A 15,037-nucleotide genomic window follows, 5' to 3' on the forward strand; every position below is an offset into this window, starting at 1 on the left:
ATCTTAAACTAAAGTCTCCATTTGTCTGAGGCAACACTGATGGGTTCACCATTCAACAATGATGGAAATATAGGAAATGAGGCCAAAAAAAATGGCCTCTTTAACCTACTGAAAAGAAAAGCCAATCTGGAAGGGAAAGCCTCTCAACGTTCCTGACCAGAACAGAAACAAAATAGGAACAATGACCAAGTGAGGTTTGGGCTATTATCCAATTATTATCCAAATATTGTTATCCAATCAGTGAGAGCCAGGGATTTGGGTTCAAGGAAAGGTCAAGTAGCTCCCTAAGGCAGCTTTATCCTAAAAGGGCTTTATCAAAGTCTAATTTTTCACTGATGTTTTTCAAAAAATCATAAATGAATCTACATTCAGCAGTTAATTGTCCCAGTTTGGGTTTGTGGTTTTTTTTTTTTAATGATAAAATAAATAAGTACAGAAGAGAAAAATATCTACCATATAAACTCCAAGATTCTCTTGTGAGATTTCAACAAACAAAATTCATATGCCTATCAGTAGGGTACTCATAGGTAAGGGTATGATTCCCCATGTGGATAGAAGGAAAGAGGAAAGGAGAGAAGAAAGAAAAGAAAGAAAGAGTCTTTCAGACATTTTTAATGCACGAAAGAAAACACAAGGAAGACCAGAAAAAAAGCACAAAAAGAACAACTCTGAAAGCTCTACGCTGAACTTATTTTATATTTAAAAAGAAAAGCAATCTGTAGGTAAGAATCTACATTTTCCATGTATAATGCTCTTTTCCTATTCAACTATATATATATGAAAATGTTCATTTTGCATTGTATTTTAGTTCAGTATAAAAATAACTTATTTTTAACACTTAGGCTGGTCTTCAGACAACATATATATATATATATATATATATATATATATATATATATATAAACACACACAAAAAATTACTGTGCTCTATAATTGAAGCCTTTTCCACTTGGCCAGTTCTTTTGCTCCTTGTCTTTAAGAACCTAGAATTCATCTCTATCCTAGAATACAGCATCACTGTAGTATTTTAGAAGAGTAACTAGTAATGCTAACAAAATGAAATCTCCATTGTACCCCAGTGGCCTCGATATATATGCAAATGAGTAACTGTAGTTACTGGGTACTAAAAATCTATAACGTCAGAATAGTATTAATCAGTTTTTAAAATTTGAATAATGACAGTAGCTCTATGTAGTTATAGCTAGAAATAGTATGACATATATGCTTAACTCTATAACCACCTAGACAAGTCAATTCAAGCAAATGGTTAAATCAATGAAAATAAGTATCTTTCAAATTTGGCTTTAAATTGAATTGATTATTTGAAGTCTGAAGCTGAATGTGACTTTAAACTCAAACAAGGAATTAAGCTAATAAAGTCTCAAAAGATCTATAAATGAAAAGGAAAAAGTTAAGACAGAGTCATTACTGTAGACATATTATAATTTATTGTATATTTGGACACAACCTGAAATGGATATTATAAACAGGCATAAAAATTGCCTACTGCTTCTGAAGAATGCAGAAATTATGTAAGTACTGATCAAAATGGTCCTAGATTTTCCACAGTTTATTTAAATTGCATGTTCCAATTTTCTCAGTAGAAATAAAAATAATTTATAAAGTGGTTGGTACATTCATAATATCAGAATACTATCATCCAGTAATAAAAACAATATTGCACAGTACCTGCCTGCCATTTTTTACAGTTGGAGGCATGTATAAAGTGATTTACCCATAGCATATATACAAATTATTAAAACAAAATATTTTTTCAGCATTTTCATTTCAAAGCACAATAAATTTCACCTTTTAAAAAACACAGCAAAAAACCATGTTACCTAATGAGTACCAAGTGCAATATTTTCTATATTCACTCTATCCAGTTTAGGATATTTTCTTTTCTTTCTTTTCTCAGTCCTATAGAAATCATGATAACTTTATTTTACTCTTAAGAACATCTTTATTTATTGAACTTATTAATCCATGAAGTCAAGATTTTAAAAATGCTTGAACATAATTCTTCTCTTTGGTTTGTAATAAAGACACTGACATAGCCTTCATAGCACTGCAAATAAATTATACCAGTTTTTCCAATTCTCATTCCCTTGGGAAAAAAATATTACATGAGGCAATAACTTGTGGTCTAGTTAAGAGAATAAAGACAAAAAATGGTAAATATATCCCTACCTACAATAAGAACACCTTTTTTTTTCTCTCTTCTCATTTATGTTCCTAACACAATCACTTTGAGAGCCTTTCTTTATCCAAAATCTAACATGTATAGAGTTAGTGTACTAGAGGTACAATGGGAGTGGGAAAAGTATGGATTGCATTCTTTTCCTTCAAACCCCAATCACAAAAATGCTATGTAGGGCTCTATTTCCCAGAGAGGATAAGGTGAATTGGATTATATATTCAATTATTATACAAAAAGTTGCAAAAGCAGAAACTGGCATAAATAAATTCAGTGGTTTTACCTAACTGTAAAGATGAAAATAAATTTCACTTTTCCATTTTTCACCTAGTTAGTTTAGAATCTGGCTTATACAAACTTTATCAAAAGCAAAACCTACATTATGTAGTTTTTTTTTTCCCCATATAAAACTGTTTCCGATTGAATTGAAAGACAATAAAATTGGTCATGTGGCTTTTGCTCAAGTGGTCATTTGCTTTGCTGTGTAAATGACAAGTTCCGCTACTTTGAAAATAATTATACAACTAAGGAAATGAAAATTCACATCCAAAAGTCACTGAATAATAGCCTATATAAATATTGTTCCAACAATATTGAAAAATCAAAATGTTAAGCAAATATATAAAATTGGACACGATTAAAGAGGGAAAGACCTCCATTTAATGCCACAGTAATTCACAGAAGAATTTACATAAATTCCCACAAATTAATCAATAAGAAAAAGAACACTTTAAAAAAAAATAATGAAGAAATAACTATTGCCTGTGCTAGAGGCCATATTGTTTGAAGCAGTCTGTATAGGATGCCTCGTCAAGATTCATAATTGCACAAATCTGTTCAATCTTGCATTCTTTATCGCAAATTACACTGCTATCATAACTCACAAAGAAATACTTGTAGTATGTTAAGAACTGTTTACTATCTAAGGTGGCAAATTGCTTAGCTAAGTCATATAAATTTTTTGGCTGCAAATCTTCAATGCCATAAGCCTTTGTCAGGATGTATTCCAACTTCCAGCTGGGTTCTTCTTTCATGTTAGCCTCTGTAAGGTTTAAATAATACTGCCAAGTATCCTACAATTAAAAATATGTATATATGTATAAATCTCAACATTGACTATGGATTAGAAGGAAAACAGTATGACAAAATGAAAGGAAAACTTGACTTAATTTCAGAAATCCCGGATTTAAGACCCTGTTCTGTTAACTCCAAATAATCACGGGCAAGACACTTACCTTTTCAGATATCTATTTGCCTTATCTTTTAAATGGGAATAATAATATTTGTGTCAACTACTTTATGGAATTGGGGAAAAAAAGCAATTTGTAAGCCATGACATGTTGCTTGAATGTGGCCTCTTATTATACAATAAGAACACCAATTAAGAGTTGTGTAAGTTATTGCTAGCTTATAAAATCAAACTGGAAGTTTGTAGCTCATATATGAACAAAGAAAGGGAATGTCAGAAAGAACTTATGCACTATTAAAAACCCTTTCTTTTCTTTTCTTCAACCTAATGTTTAAGTACCATCAAGCAACGAATAAAAAAGCATTACTTAGAACCCAACATATGCCAGGAACTATGCAAGATGCTGGGGGTTTTGTATATAAAAAGAAAGAAAACAACTAACATTTATGTAGCACTTTAAGGTATAACAAAGCATAATAAATGCCAATTCATTGATAAGAAACAAAATCCTTACTTACAAAAACTTATTATAAGGGAGGAGATATCATAGTTATAAATATTTATTTATATTTATAAAGTAGCATAATTCCAAAAATTCTCTATTTTCCTCCTTAGTTATTGGTTTATTTCAATCTGAGAAATTACATTATTAGTTTTCCATTCACAGATGCTGAATCTGTATGGGAAAAGTGAACTGTTGGACTGATAAAATTTATAGGATGATTCAGGTCAAAAAAAATACTTCTATTAGAAAAAGCCAGATAATTGAGGTCAAAAAGGTTACACTAGCCCAGAATGCTAACTAGTTATTTTAATTCTCCACTTCACTTGGTGGGATAGATACAGATAGAATCTCATACTTCAGGTCTTCTTGTATGAAAATGTTTTACCAAGAGAAATATCAAAATAAAGCCCTTCAGCACTCTCAATATCATAAGGGGGGTGGGGAATGAAATTGCTACCAAAAATAGCATCGAGAATCCTGTGACTATTTCTTAGGATATCTCCCAAGATCATTTTTCAAATACTATTGAGAATAAACTTTCTCTGTACAAAATCTTTATTTAAAATTCTGTTTAAATATGTTTTTAACTGTTCTAGGGCATGAATTTAGAATTTGTAAATTGTATATTTTTTAAAAATATTAGGTTACCTTAGAAAATAAAAGTATCTAAACGTGTTTATAATAGCTTTAAAGAGAAGAATGAATGTGAATATTAGGTCGATGATATCTAGCTAAGTGACTCAGAAAATCATGGAATAAATTTGTAATGTGGCTATGAAATTCTTTTCTGTTTTGGGTGGAAGAAGCTCTGAATAGACAGAGGCTAAAACTTACTGGAGAATCCTATCAATTTCAGGCTGAGGAAGAGGAATGTTTCCCTCCCTCCCTTACCTTCCCCCTCCTCAGAAAGGCAAGCAGTCTGAAGTGGGTTGGATATGTGTAATTCTTTCAGACATTTCCACATTTGTCATGTTGTACAGGAGAATTCAGATCAAAAGAAAAAGAACCATGAGAGAAAGGAAAAAAAAACAAGCAAACAACAACAGAAAGGCAAAGACACTGTGCTTTGATCCACATTTAGTCGCCACAGTTCTCTCTCTGGATGTGGATGGCATTTTCCATCCCAAGTCTACTGGAATTTGCCTATGATTTATAGCAATAGTTCTCAATGTCCAGTGATCTCTGGGAATTGGCAATTTTTTAAACTTGCTTGAACAAATTATTGATCTAGCTTTTTATTGACTCAAGTGCTTAGAGACAAACTTTGCATGTCGATTTAGAAAACTTCAAATTAACTATCTCTGATGCATTGTATTTTTGTTCACTTTTTAAACAACTGCCAATTAAATTTTAAACTGGTTCCATCTGGAATGCTATGGGCCTCTTAACTAGCTCACAAGAATGTTTGACATCTCTGGACTAAATGACATCTAAGGTACCTTCCAGTTCAAAATCTAGGGTCCCTAATTTGTCTCCTAATTCCCTTCATCCTCCAATCCATGATTCAAAATAATAGCTGCCAAAATATGCTTCCTTAAGCATAGGCTTGTTCCCTAGAGTAAACAATTCATTTCTCATCTCCATGTCTTTTCTGAGGCTTAAAATACTTCCTCTTCCATCTCCTAAAATCCTTAATTCCTTCAATGGCTCAGATCAGGTGCCACTTCTAGGACAACTGTTTCTGATTACTCTAGTTATTAGTACCTTCTTCCTCTTCAAATTATCTTCAATTTATTTATCTTTTTAGATATGATATCCCTCAGTAGAATATAAGTTTCTTGAGGGCAAGAACTATTTTCCAATTTGTCTTTGAATTCCTAATGCATAACACAAGGTCTTGCCTAAGGAAGTGTTTAATTGAAAAATTATAAATATTACACATACAAGCAGAATATAGAAGACAATACTATAGATAGATACATCTATATAGATAGATAGAGATATGCTTTAATTCCAGGACATCTATACCACATTATTTTATGTTGTAGGGATATGTTAAAGAGACAATATGATAGAGCTAGTAAGGGAGCTACCTTAGAATTAGGAAGAAATGATTTGAGACCTTGCCTCTGACTCATAATTGTTGCCTGATTTTTAAAAATCCAACAAAACATATATTAATGTTTCTAATTGGATAATATCAACTTACCAGCAATCGGTAATCATCAAGATCATACTGAAACAATCTGACGCCAGGGTTGTTGGTTTGCTTTTCAAGAACACTCTTCACTGGTGTCACAGCAGGAGCCACAAACAAGGAACTGACTGGATTTCCTATTTAAAATACATATACAAATGCAAACTACATTAAATAAATGTTTTGAAAATACATGTGATTTATCCAGCTTTTCTTCCCTAATTTGTTCCAATAGATAACATTAAGAATTTTGTTCAAATGTCATGTAAGCACCTTTCATCATTCTGAATCTCTTTTGAAAGGAAAATAAATCACAATATCCTAGAGAAAACAGCCATTTTACTCAAGCTTCTTAATTATCAGGAGAATAAAATAGAAAAAAAATACAAATTTAAAAAAAAGATTTAGTTGAAAATAGAGAGAATGATAACTTTTTTCTTCCTACAAGAGAAATATTTCCAAATTTCTATGGGAAAAACATATATATTAGCTATTTTTGTTGACTGCTAATATGTGTATATTATATCTATACATATACAGCTACATAATTTTGTGTATATATCTGTGTGTGTACATATAAAACAAATTATTTTGTGATTGGAAACCAGTACAAATGTTGATTCAGTTCTTACTTATCTGCAAAACAAAGAGGAGTAGACATATAAACAAAATGTAGAGAATTTACATTGCAATTGCCTTAAGAATAGATGTTTTCTCTTATATATATAATATGAATGTTTCAGATATTTCGAGAATTACCAATACCTTAGGCATATGATTGGTTTTTCAGTCTGATGATATGACTCAAAATGTTCTACAAAGTTGCCATTATTTTCCTTTTCTGCCCTTTTTACAAGCTCTTCATGCCACTGCCAAGGAAAACAGCATCATCCCTTGGACTAATATAAAGCCCCAGATGGGTACAAAGCTGATTTCTCAAAATTAAGTTGCAGAGTGTAGCACACCTTGCCTTGAGTGCCTTGTTTCCTGCTTCTCTTAGGGTAATTTAAACAAGATCTTGTTTTGTATCAAGAAAGGTTTTGATATAAGCAGAGCAGGTGACAATATAAGGAAGTACTTGAATGAGAAATTCATTGTAGATTAACCACTGATAATCAAAAGCTGAATTTTTTAATTTCTAAACAACTGATTAAAAAAAAGCTTTGCCCTCTAGATTCCTTGGGCTTTAAAATAAATCAAGCTAAGAACAATGGAAATAACAATCAGCAGATTACCTCTAAAATCAAGGATAACATTTATACTAAAACAAAATTAACTTAAGAGGATCTCTTGCTGAGGCCAATCAAGTAATGTTAAACAGATACAGACTAGGGAAAGTATTGTATACAAGCTTAAAAAAAAAAAATCACACTATCATAACCTATTAGAGTAGATAGAATAATTTCTACTTCTAGGATAAAACTCAAAAGGCTAGAGAAAAAGATGGGATTTGGGGATATGAATCACGTACTTTTCTGTACACATAACTTTTAACCGCTTACCATTGTAATCTTCTATATCATATTAGCTGTTCAGACAGACACTTTGCTGAAGCATTAATTTGCAAACATCTCATTAAACATTACCTTTTCTATCTGCAAGGACCATAATACTATCCCTGTGAGTGTGTCCGTAAAATTGTCCTACAATAATATCACTGTATTTATGGAAAATACCAATCAGTTTCTCATTGTAATATTCTCTTATAGCAGTTGTATTTCTTGAATATGGTAGATAGCCCACTGGTACATGTCCTATCACATACACCTGGAAAAAAAAAAGAAAACTAAATACAGTAAAGCATAATAGCGCATTTCTAAGTGATAATCTAAATCTCTCTTATCAACCTTATATGCTAAGACTGCCAATCAATAGTACTGAATTTTGTATTTGAGACATATTAATAAGTTACATTCATTGTAAAATAAATAATAAGAAAGTCATTTAAAATGTGTGGAATCCAAGGTATTATAATTACATTTGGGGTGAAGGGAGAGGAGAAAAATGAGATAATAAGCCATTCCCCTGAACATATCCTTGAAAAATTATATAAGCACTAGAGTAAGCTGTTTTCCCATTTAAATCACATAGATGTCTGGCAATGGTTGTACTATGAATTCTTCTCAGGAGCATAGAATCATAGAATTCCAAATCTAAAGTTAGAAGCCTCAGAGGCAGTTGGGTGCATCCTATTCATTTTAGACATGAGGAAATTTATGCACAGAGTGGCCTGCTCAATATTTCAAAGGTAGTAAGCGTCAAAGGCAAGACTGGAACTCAGACTTTTTGATTCTAGAGACAATGTTCTTCCCTCTCTAACAGTCTATAGGGAAGTTCTTTATGAAAATAATTTTAAATTATTTTCTACCTAACTCATCACCCAATAGCCCAACTACTTAAATCTCTTGATTACTCCTGAGGGCTTTAAGACACCATGGTCTCCAACCTTTTCTTTATTTTGCCGAGAGCTGTTTAGCGTGTTCTCCAGCCACTCAAATTGATTTGCTGGATCAGTCTTGTTCAAAGTGACAGCATTGGGGCTATAGTACAAGTTTGTGTTTAGGCTGATGATTCTGAGGGATTGACTGCTCAAATGGGATGGAACAGTCTGTGAGTAAAAGCCACCTGTGAAAATAAATTTAACATATATTACAGGAAAATACACATAACAGACACTCATACACACATACAAATACACAAGCAAATCCTTAACTGAGATGCATCAGGTCTAGTTAGAAAGGGAGTCTTGATTTTTCTATTTGTCCATCAAACAAAGCCATGGTTTGTAATTAGAAGGATATAAAAGAGGAATATTTACATACCATAATGGCATTTCAAATGAGACTAATTTTTTTAAATCTCTAAAATGAAGTAGAATTCTCTCAATTCCAGGGAGGAGATCAGATTCTGACCTGCATTGATAGATGGTGTTTCCTCATTGGAAACTCCAATGAGGAACTTCACCAAGTCAATGAAATCATCTATCCAGTCCAAGTTTTGGAACTACTGAATTCTGGTTTGGGCTTTGGGTTTAACAATAATTAGTTTACATTTATATACTACTATAAAGTTTACAAAATGCTTTTATCCTCACAACCCTGGGACATGGACATTATTTTAATCCACATTTTAGTACTATTAAAACTGTATTTGAGTTTGACATCACTAATATAGATAACAAGTGATAAGGGCCTGAACTAAGTAACAGCTATGTAAACAAAGATAGACAATCAGAATTGAAAGATGTTATAAAGATAAAACAACAAGATTTATCAAATGACTGGATATGTCAGTGATGGTAATTGAAGAATCCAAGATAAAGCTAAAATAAGACTAGGATAATTAAAAAGATGATGACAACCTCAAAAAATATGTAAATAGAGCTGATTGAGGGAAGAGATAAGGAGTTCTATTTGGGGCGTGTTGAATTCAAGCTAATTCTTCAATATCCAATTAGCAATGTTCACTAAGTATTGAAGGACTGAAGTTCAAAAAAAAGACTTGGGAAAGACAGAAGTTTTGAATCATCTGCATAAAGATAACTAAATTCAAAAGACTTCTTGGGTGACCAGGAGAGAATAGAGCAAAAAGGACTCAGTGCCAATCTAAGAGAATACCCACAATTAGGAAGTGTGAAATGAATGATAAACCTGTAAGGAAAACTGAAAAAGAGCAGTGAGACAGGAAAAGATATTGATAAATGTTGGAGAGGATGAGGGAAAATTGGGCCACTAATGCACTGTTAGTGGAATTGTGAGATGATCCAACAATTCTAGAGAGCAATTTGGAACTATGTTCAAAGTACTATAAAACTGTGCATCCCCTTTGATTCAGCAATACCACTACTGGGTCTGGATCCCCAAAACATCATAAAAAACCTACATGTGCAAAAATGTTTGTAGCATTCTTTTTTGTAGTGGCAAGAAATTGGAAATTGATGCCCATCAAATGGGAAGTGGCTAAGTTATAGTATAGGAATATAATGAAATATTATTAAATATTATTGTTCTATAAAAAATGATCAGCAGGCCGATTTCAGAAAAGCCTGGAAAGACAAATCTGAACCTATATTGAATAAAGTGAGCAGAATCAGGAGAACATTAGACAGGAAGATGATCAACTATGACAGAATTAGCTCTTTTCAGAAATGTGGTGATCCAACACAATTCTGATAGACTTAAGATGGAAAATGCCAATCACATCCAGAAGAGAGAACTATGATAACTGAATGGGGATCTAAGCATAGTATTGTTCACTTCTTTTTGTTTGTTTATTTGCTTTTTCTTTCTCACGGTTTTTTCCTTTTTGGTCTGACTTTTCTTCACAATACAACAAATGTGGAAATATGTTTAAAAAGATTGCACGTGTTTAACATATTTCAGATTGCTTGCTGTCTTGGGAAAGAAGGGAGAAAAAAATTTGGAACACAAAGTCTTATAAAGATGAATGTTGAAAACTATTTTTACATGTATTTGGAAAAATAAGATACTATTGATTGGAAGAAAAAAAAGAACAGCCAGATAAGTAAGAAAACTAGGGTATTAGCACAAAAATCCAGGTAGGAAAGGACTGAGGAAACCTGAGCATATTTAAAGATAGTAGTAGATAAGGAGCCAATAAATAGGAAGGATTTGAAGAATAGAGAAAAAGAAGACAATTAAATGGATGATCATCTAAAGGAGAGAAGATGACAAGGAGAAAGATCACCTTTTCATCAGAAAGAGAAAGGACAGATTAAAGGATATCAAGAAATTTAGAGGGAAGAGGGATATAATGGGAAACAGGAAAAAGAATATAAACTAGAAGATATCATGGAATAAGAAGAGTAAAATATTAACAAGAAACTTATGATAGAAATTGTAAAAGTAATTATCCTCTTCCTCCTCTTCCTCTTTCTTATCTTCCTTCTTTCCCTCCTTTTATTAATATTATAGAATTATAGGTTGAAACAAGACTACTAAATTAATCTACTCCAACCTCTTCATTTCATAGATGAAGAAAATAATTCCCAGGGGGTTATGTCTAGCCAAAATTGCACAAAGAGCCCAGATGAGATCTAAACCCAGTTTTCAAATTCCAAATTTATTGCTCTCTCCACTACATTGACTAGGTACAATCAATGTGACCACAGAGTTTGTTTGTGTTTGTCTGTTTTTTGGGGGGGACTATAGGGATAACTGAAGTGAAGAAGAATTAATATGACATTCTACTGAAATTTATTTTTGAAAAACTGATTTTCATGACCTCATAAGACTATAATCACTTTCACTGAAGAGTGTGGGATGGAAAATATTGAGTACAAATGATTTATATCTTATCCCCTAACATCAACCAGAACCACCTGAACCTAAGCAAATAATACAGAAATGTGAATCTACCCTGTTTATGGGTAGCAATGTGACATAATGGATAGAGTATCAATCCTGAAGTCAAAGAAGACTCACCTTTGGAGTTCAAATTTGACCCCAAAATGGACACGAATAAAAGCCAAAATGGTAGAAATTTAACAGAAGCAGAAGAAATTAAGATGAGGTAGCAAGTACACAAAAGAACTAAGCAAAAAAAAAAAAAAAAAAAAAAAACAAAACTTATTATCCTATTTGTTTAACAGATGAATAAAAGGGACCCATACTCGTCTATTGTATGTATTTTGTTTTGTTTTTTAAATCCGGCCTAACAGTGAACAGCAATGTAGTAGGGAGTAGGAGAGTAAAGAAATCACACTGGACTAGAGAAAGAGTATGGTGTAGGACAAAGAACACTGATTAAAAGGACCTAGAGTCCAATATGAGTTTACATCCTCTAAAGTATACATGTCCACAGATAAGCAACACAGGATTTTATAAAATAAATACATAGGACAAAGGTCCTTCTAAAGTTCTTAGTGAATCTTTTGTTGTTTATTGATTGTGTAAGAGGCTTGGGCAAGATTTTGGCCTTAATTTCCTCTCAGTTCACTTCCTGACCTAAATTTTATAAACTTATAAATGCAAAGAATAATCAAGTAACATTAGTATAGGAGTCTGGACTATCTTGGAAGTTGGGCTTAAACTTTCCCAGAAAGAAAGTCACTTAGGTAGAAGAATTTATCAGAGCCCATGGTGGGACATGAAACAGGGTAATGAAAATGCCTTTGTATAGTTTTTCAGGGATGTAAGAAAAGACATCCTTCCTAGTTTAGAGCTATCTCTTTTATAATTTCTTTTTGTTTGTTTGTTTCCCAAGATAGAGACCAAAATAAAATTATAGTAAAATTAAAAAAAAAACAATGAAACAAATATAAAATGTAATAAAGATAAAATCATTTTAAAAATATTGTTACAATTAAAGTTTCACTAAGAACTATAGAAGGACCTTTGTTTCAATCTATCAACCAACAGATATTTATGCTAAATACTATGCTAAATGCTCTGGAAATAAATTCAAAGAAAAACAGATGTCTAAATGTCCAAAATGAGTTTACATCCTGCTAAAGAATACATGTCCACTGATAAATAACACAGGATTTTATAAAATAAATACACAGGGGGCAGCTAGGTAGCACAATGGATAGAGCAACGGCCCTGAAGTCAAGAGGACCTCAGTTCAAATGTGGCCTCAGATACTTAACACTTCCTAACTGTGTGGCCCTAGGCAAGTCCAATTGCCTCAGCAAAAAATAAATAAGTAAATAAATAAAAGCACAGGTAGCTAAGTAGTTCATTGCATAGAGTACCGTATTGTAAAGACTTACCTTTTTTCAGGCACTTAATTATGTGATCTTAGACAAATCACTTAACCTTTATACCTCAGTTTTCTATTTATAAAATGAAAGGATTTAGGAAATCAAGTAAAGTCTTTTGAAGGAGGTAGAATTTTAACTTAGCCTTAAAGGGTGCCAAGAGTTCCATGAGGCTGAGATGAGGAGGGAGAGTATTATAAGAAAGTGTAAAAGTACAGATAGAGATGAATGAGGAACCAAAAGTAAGAACTCCAGCTGGACTGAGGAATATGTGATAGACAGTATATATGTAATCAGCCTGGAATTATGGGCTAAGGAAGGATTATCAAGGTCTTTAAATGATGAATAAAGGAGTTTGTATTTACTGTATTTTAAGACAATGTTGCTGTTGTTTGTCCTTTTTTTCTGAGGACCAATGACATCACAGATGATGTCTTGACTTGTGAATGAACTAGATTTAAATGAGGCAGAGTACAAAATCATCAGCCTAACTCCTTCTTCCTGGTCATCCAAGTGAAGTGACAGAAAAAAAGTCAAGATGACTCGTGATGGCCCAGGATGCAGTGGATGATCTTGGTGCCTTTGAGGAATGGCCAAGCTCTTAGAATTCCACAGCATCTGCTTCAGCTGCTTTCATGGCTATGTTGGAATAAATTGTTCTCATCCATCCATTCCGCCAGGAAGTCTTCACATGCTTGGAGGAGGATATCTTCCTTTTTCCCTTAAAGATTTGGGGCTTGATGGTTACCCCCAAACTAGTTTAGCCATCTGCCAAGACAGTTTACTAGGGGGCCATTGCACATGCTACAGCTTCTTGGAGCCATGGATGAGAGTTAGATGAATCAGGTGAACACCAAAGGTGATTAGAGATCCTAAAATGGACTAAGCAAACCTCACACCAGGGCTACTAATTCCCCTGAACATACAATAAGGAAGCAATGAAGTTCCTTGAGCAAGAGAGTAACATAGTCAAGCGCATCATTTAATATTATCAATTTGGCCACTGTGTAGGGGATAGATTGGACAGGGAAAAATCCAATGTAGGAAAATTAATTAGAATATAAGAGAGTGCTGGTCTGGTTTTCCTCCTAGAGTTCATTTGATAAAGCCACAGGATAAAGAGCTAATGCTTTAACTATCCATTAACAAAAGGACAATAATCCTTTGATTTATGTTGAATAAAATAACCCCAAGGAGTCATAAAGTGGGGAACACCCACTGTCCAAATATTACTTATATTGAATAAAACAATCCCAAGGAGTCATAAAGGGGAATACCCACTGGCCCAGTATTACTTATGTTGAATAAAACAACCCCAAGGAATCATAAAGGGGAACACCCACTGGCCCAGTGAAAATTGGTGATGCCTTTGGATGATTTAGGGAGAGAACAATCCAGGAGCAGCTTTGGGAAAGAGACCTTTGTGCCTACAGCATGAGAAGGAAGGATATTTCTCTCCTCCTCACACTCCATTAGCCTATGGAATCTAGCAGCAGAGTTCTGACCCAGTAAAAAACAAGCTGCTCCATTGGGAACAGTTAGGTAGTACAATGGACTGGTCCTCAGAGTCAGGACAATATGAGTTTAAATCTGACTTCAGAAACTTACTAGCCATATGACCCTGGGCAAATACTTATTACCATTGCCACACAGAACTAAAACCAAACAAACCAAAAACCTCTGTATTAATTCCTGATATTCCCCAGAAGATAAATCCCTATAGATAATAAGAATTAAAGCACAGCTGAGAGAGCAAAGGCAAATTCGAATACAAAGAGGTAGTTTCAAAGAACATGACATCTTGCAGTAGAGAAGAGAATATGACATGGATTTAAAAAAGAACTAGCCGTGGTAATCAAGACACGAGCTACTTGAGGACTCTGTAAGGAGAGAAAAAGATCATGAGGTTATATTGCCTTTGTCATGTGCTCCCAACAAACTTGGTTTGTTACTACTGTGTGGTAAGTCTGTGCCTAATTTTCTCATGGAGACTGTATTTGTGGGAGCACATGCCTCATATTTATGGGGGTGAAAGGAGCTTTGGAGCTACTATTTTTAACTATGCCATCTTAATAAATATCTTTGCTTGAACTAGTTATAACCACTAACTGTTAATGATGCTAATAATGATGTTACTGATGACAGACCAGAGATTTATGAAGACAGAAGGGAAGGAGTTGGTAGTTAAGGAAAAGTATAAAAATATGGAGAAATGACCAAGGAATGTCATATGACAAGAGACAAAGAGAGAGCAGGAGCACAGAAGGATTGAAATTATAGAAGGGCCA

The 15,037-nt window shown here is 33.3% G+C and overlaps 1 protein-coding gene across 1 annotated transcript in view; it reads right to left on the reverse strand.

The window, feature by feature from the left end:
* Nucleotides 1–1,429: 1,429 nt before the first annotated feature.
* Nucleotides 1,430–15,037, reverse strand: part of SMPDL3A (sphingomyelin phosphodiesterase acid like 3A) — a 31,153-nt gene continuing 17,545 nt past the window's right edge. Inside the window, exons 5-8 of the mRNA XM_012549318.3 lie at nt 8,475–8,653; nt 7,615–7,795; nt 6,041–6,165; nt 1,430–3,270 (exon numbers count right to left, since the gene is read on the reverse strand). Coding sequence (XP_012404772.1) covers nt 2,965–3,270; nt 6,041–6,165; nt 7,615–7,795; nt 8,475–8,653 — 791 coding nt within the window. The 3' untranslated portion in view covers nt 1,430–2,964. The remainder of the gene's footprint in view (nt 3,271–6,040; nt 6,166–7,614; nt 7,796–8,474; nt 8,654–15,037) is intronic.

This window comes from Sarcophilus harrisii, chromosome 4 (genome assembly GCF_902635505.1).
Source record: "Sarcophilus harrisii chromosome 4, mSarHar1.11, whole genome shotgun sequence".
Lineage (NCBI taxonomy): Eukaryota > Metazoa > Chordata > Mammalia > Dasyuromorphia > Dasyuridae > Sarcophilus > Sarcophilus harrisii.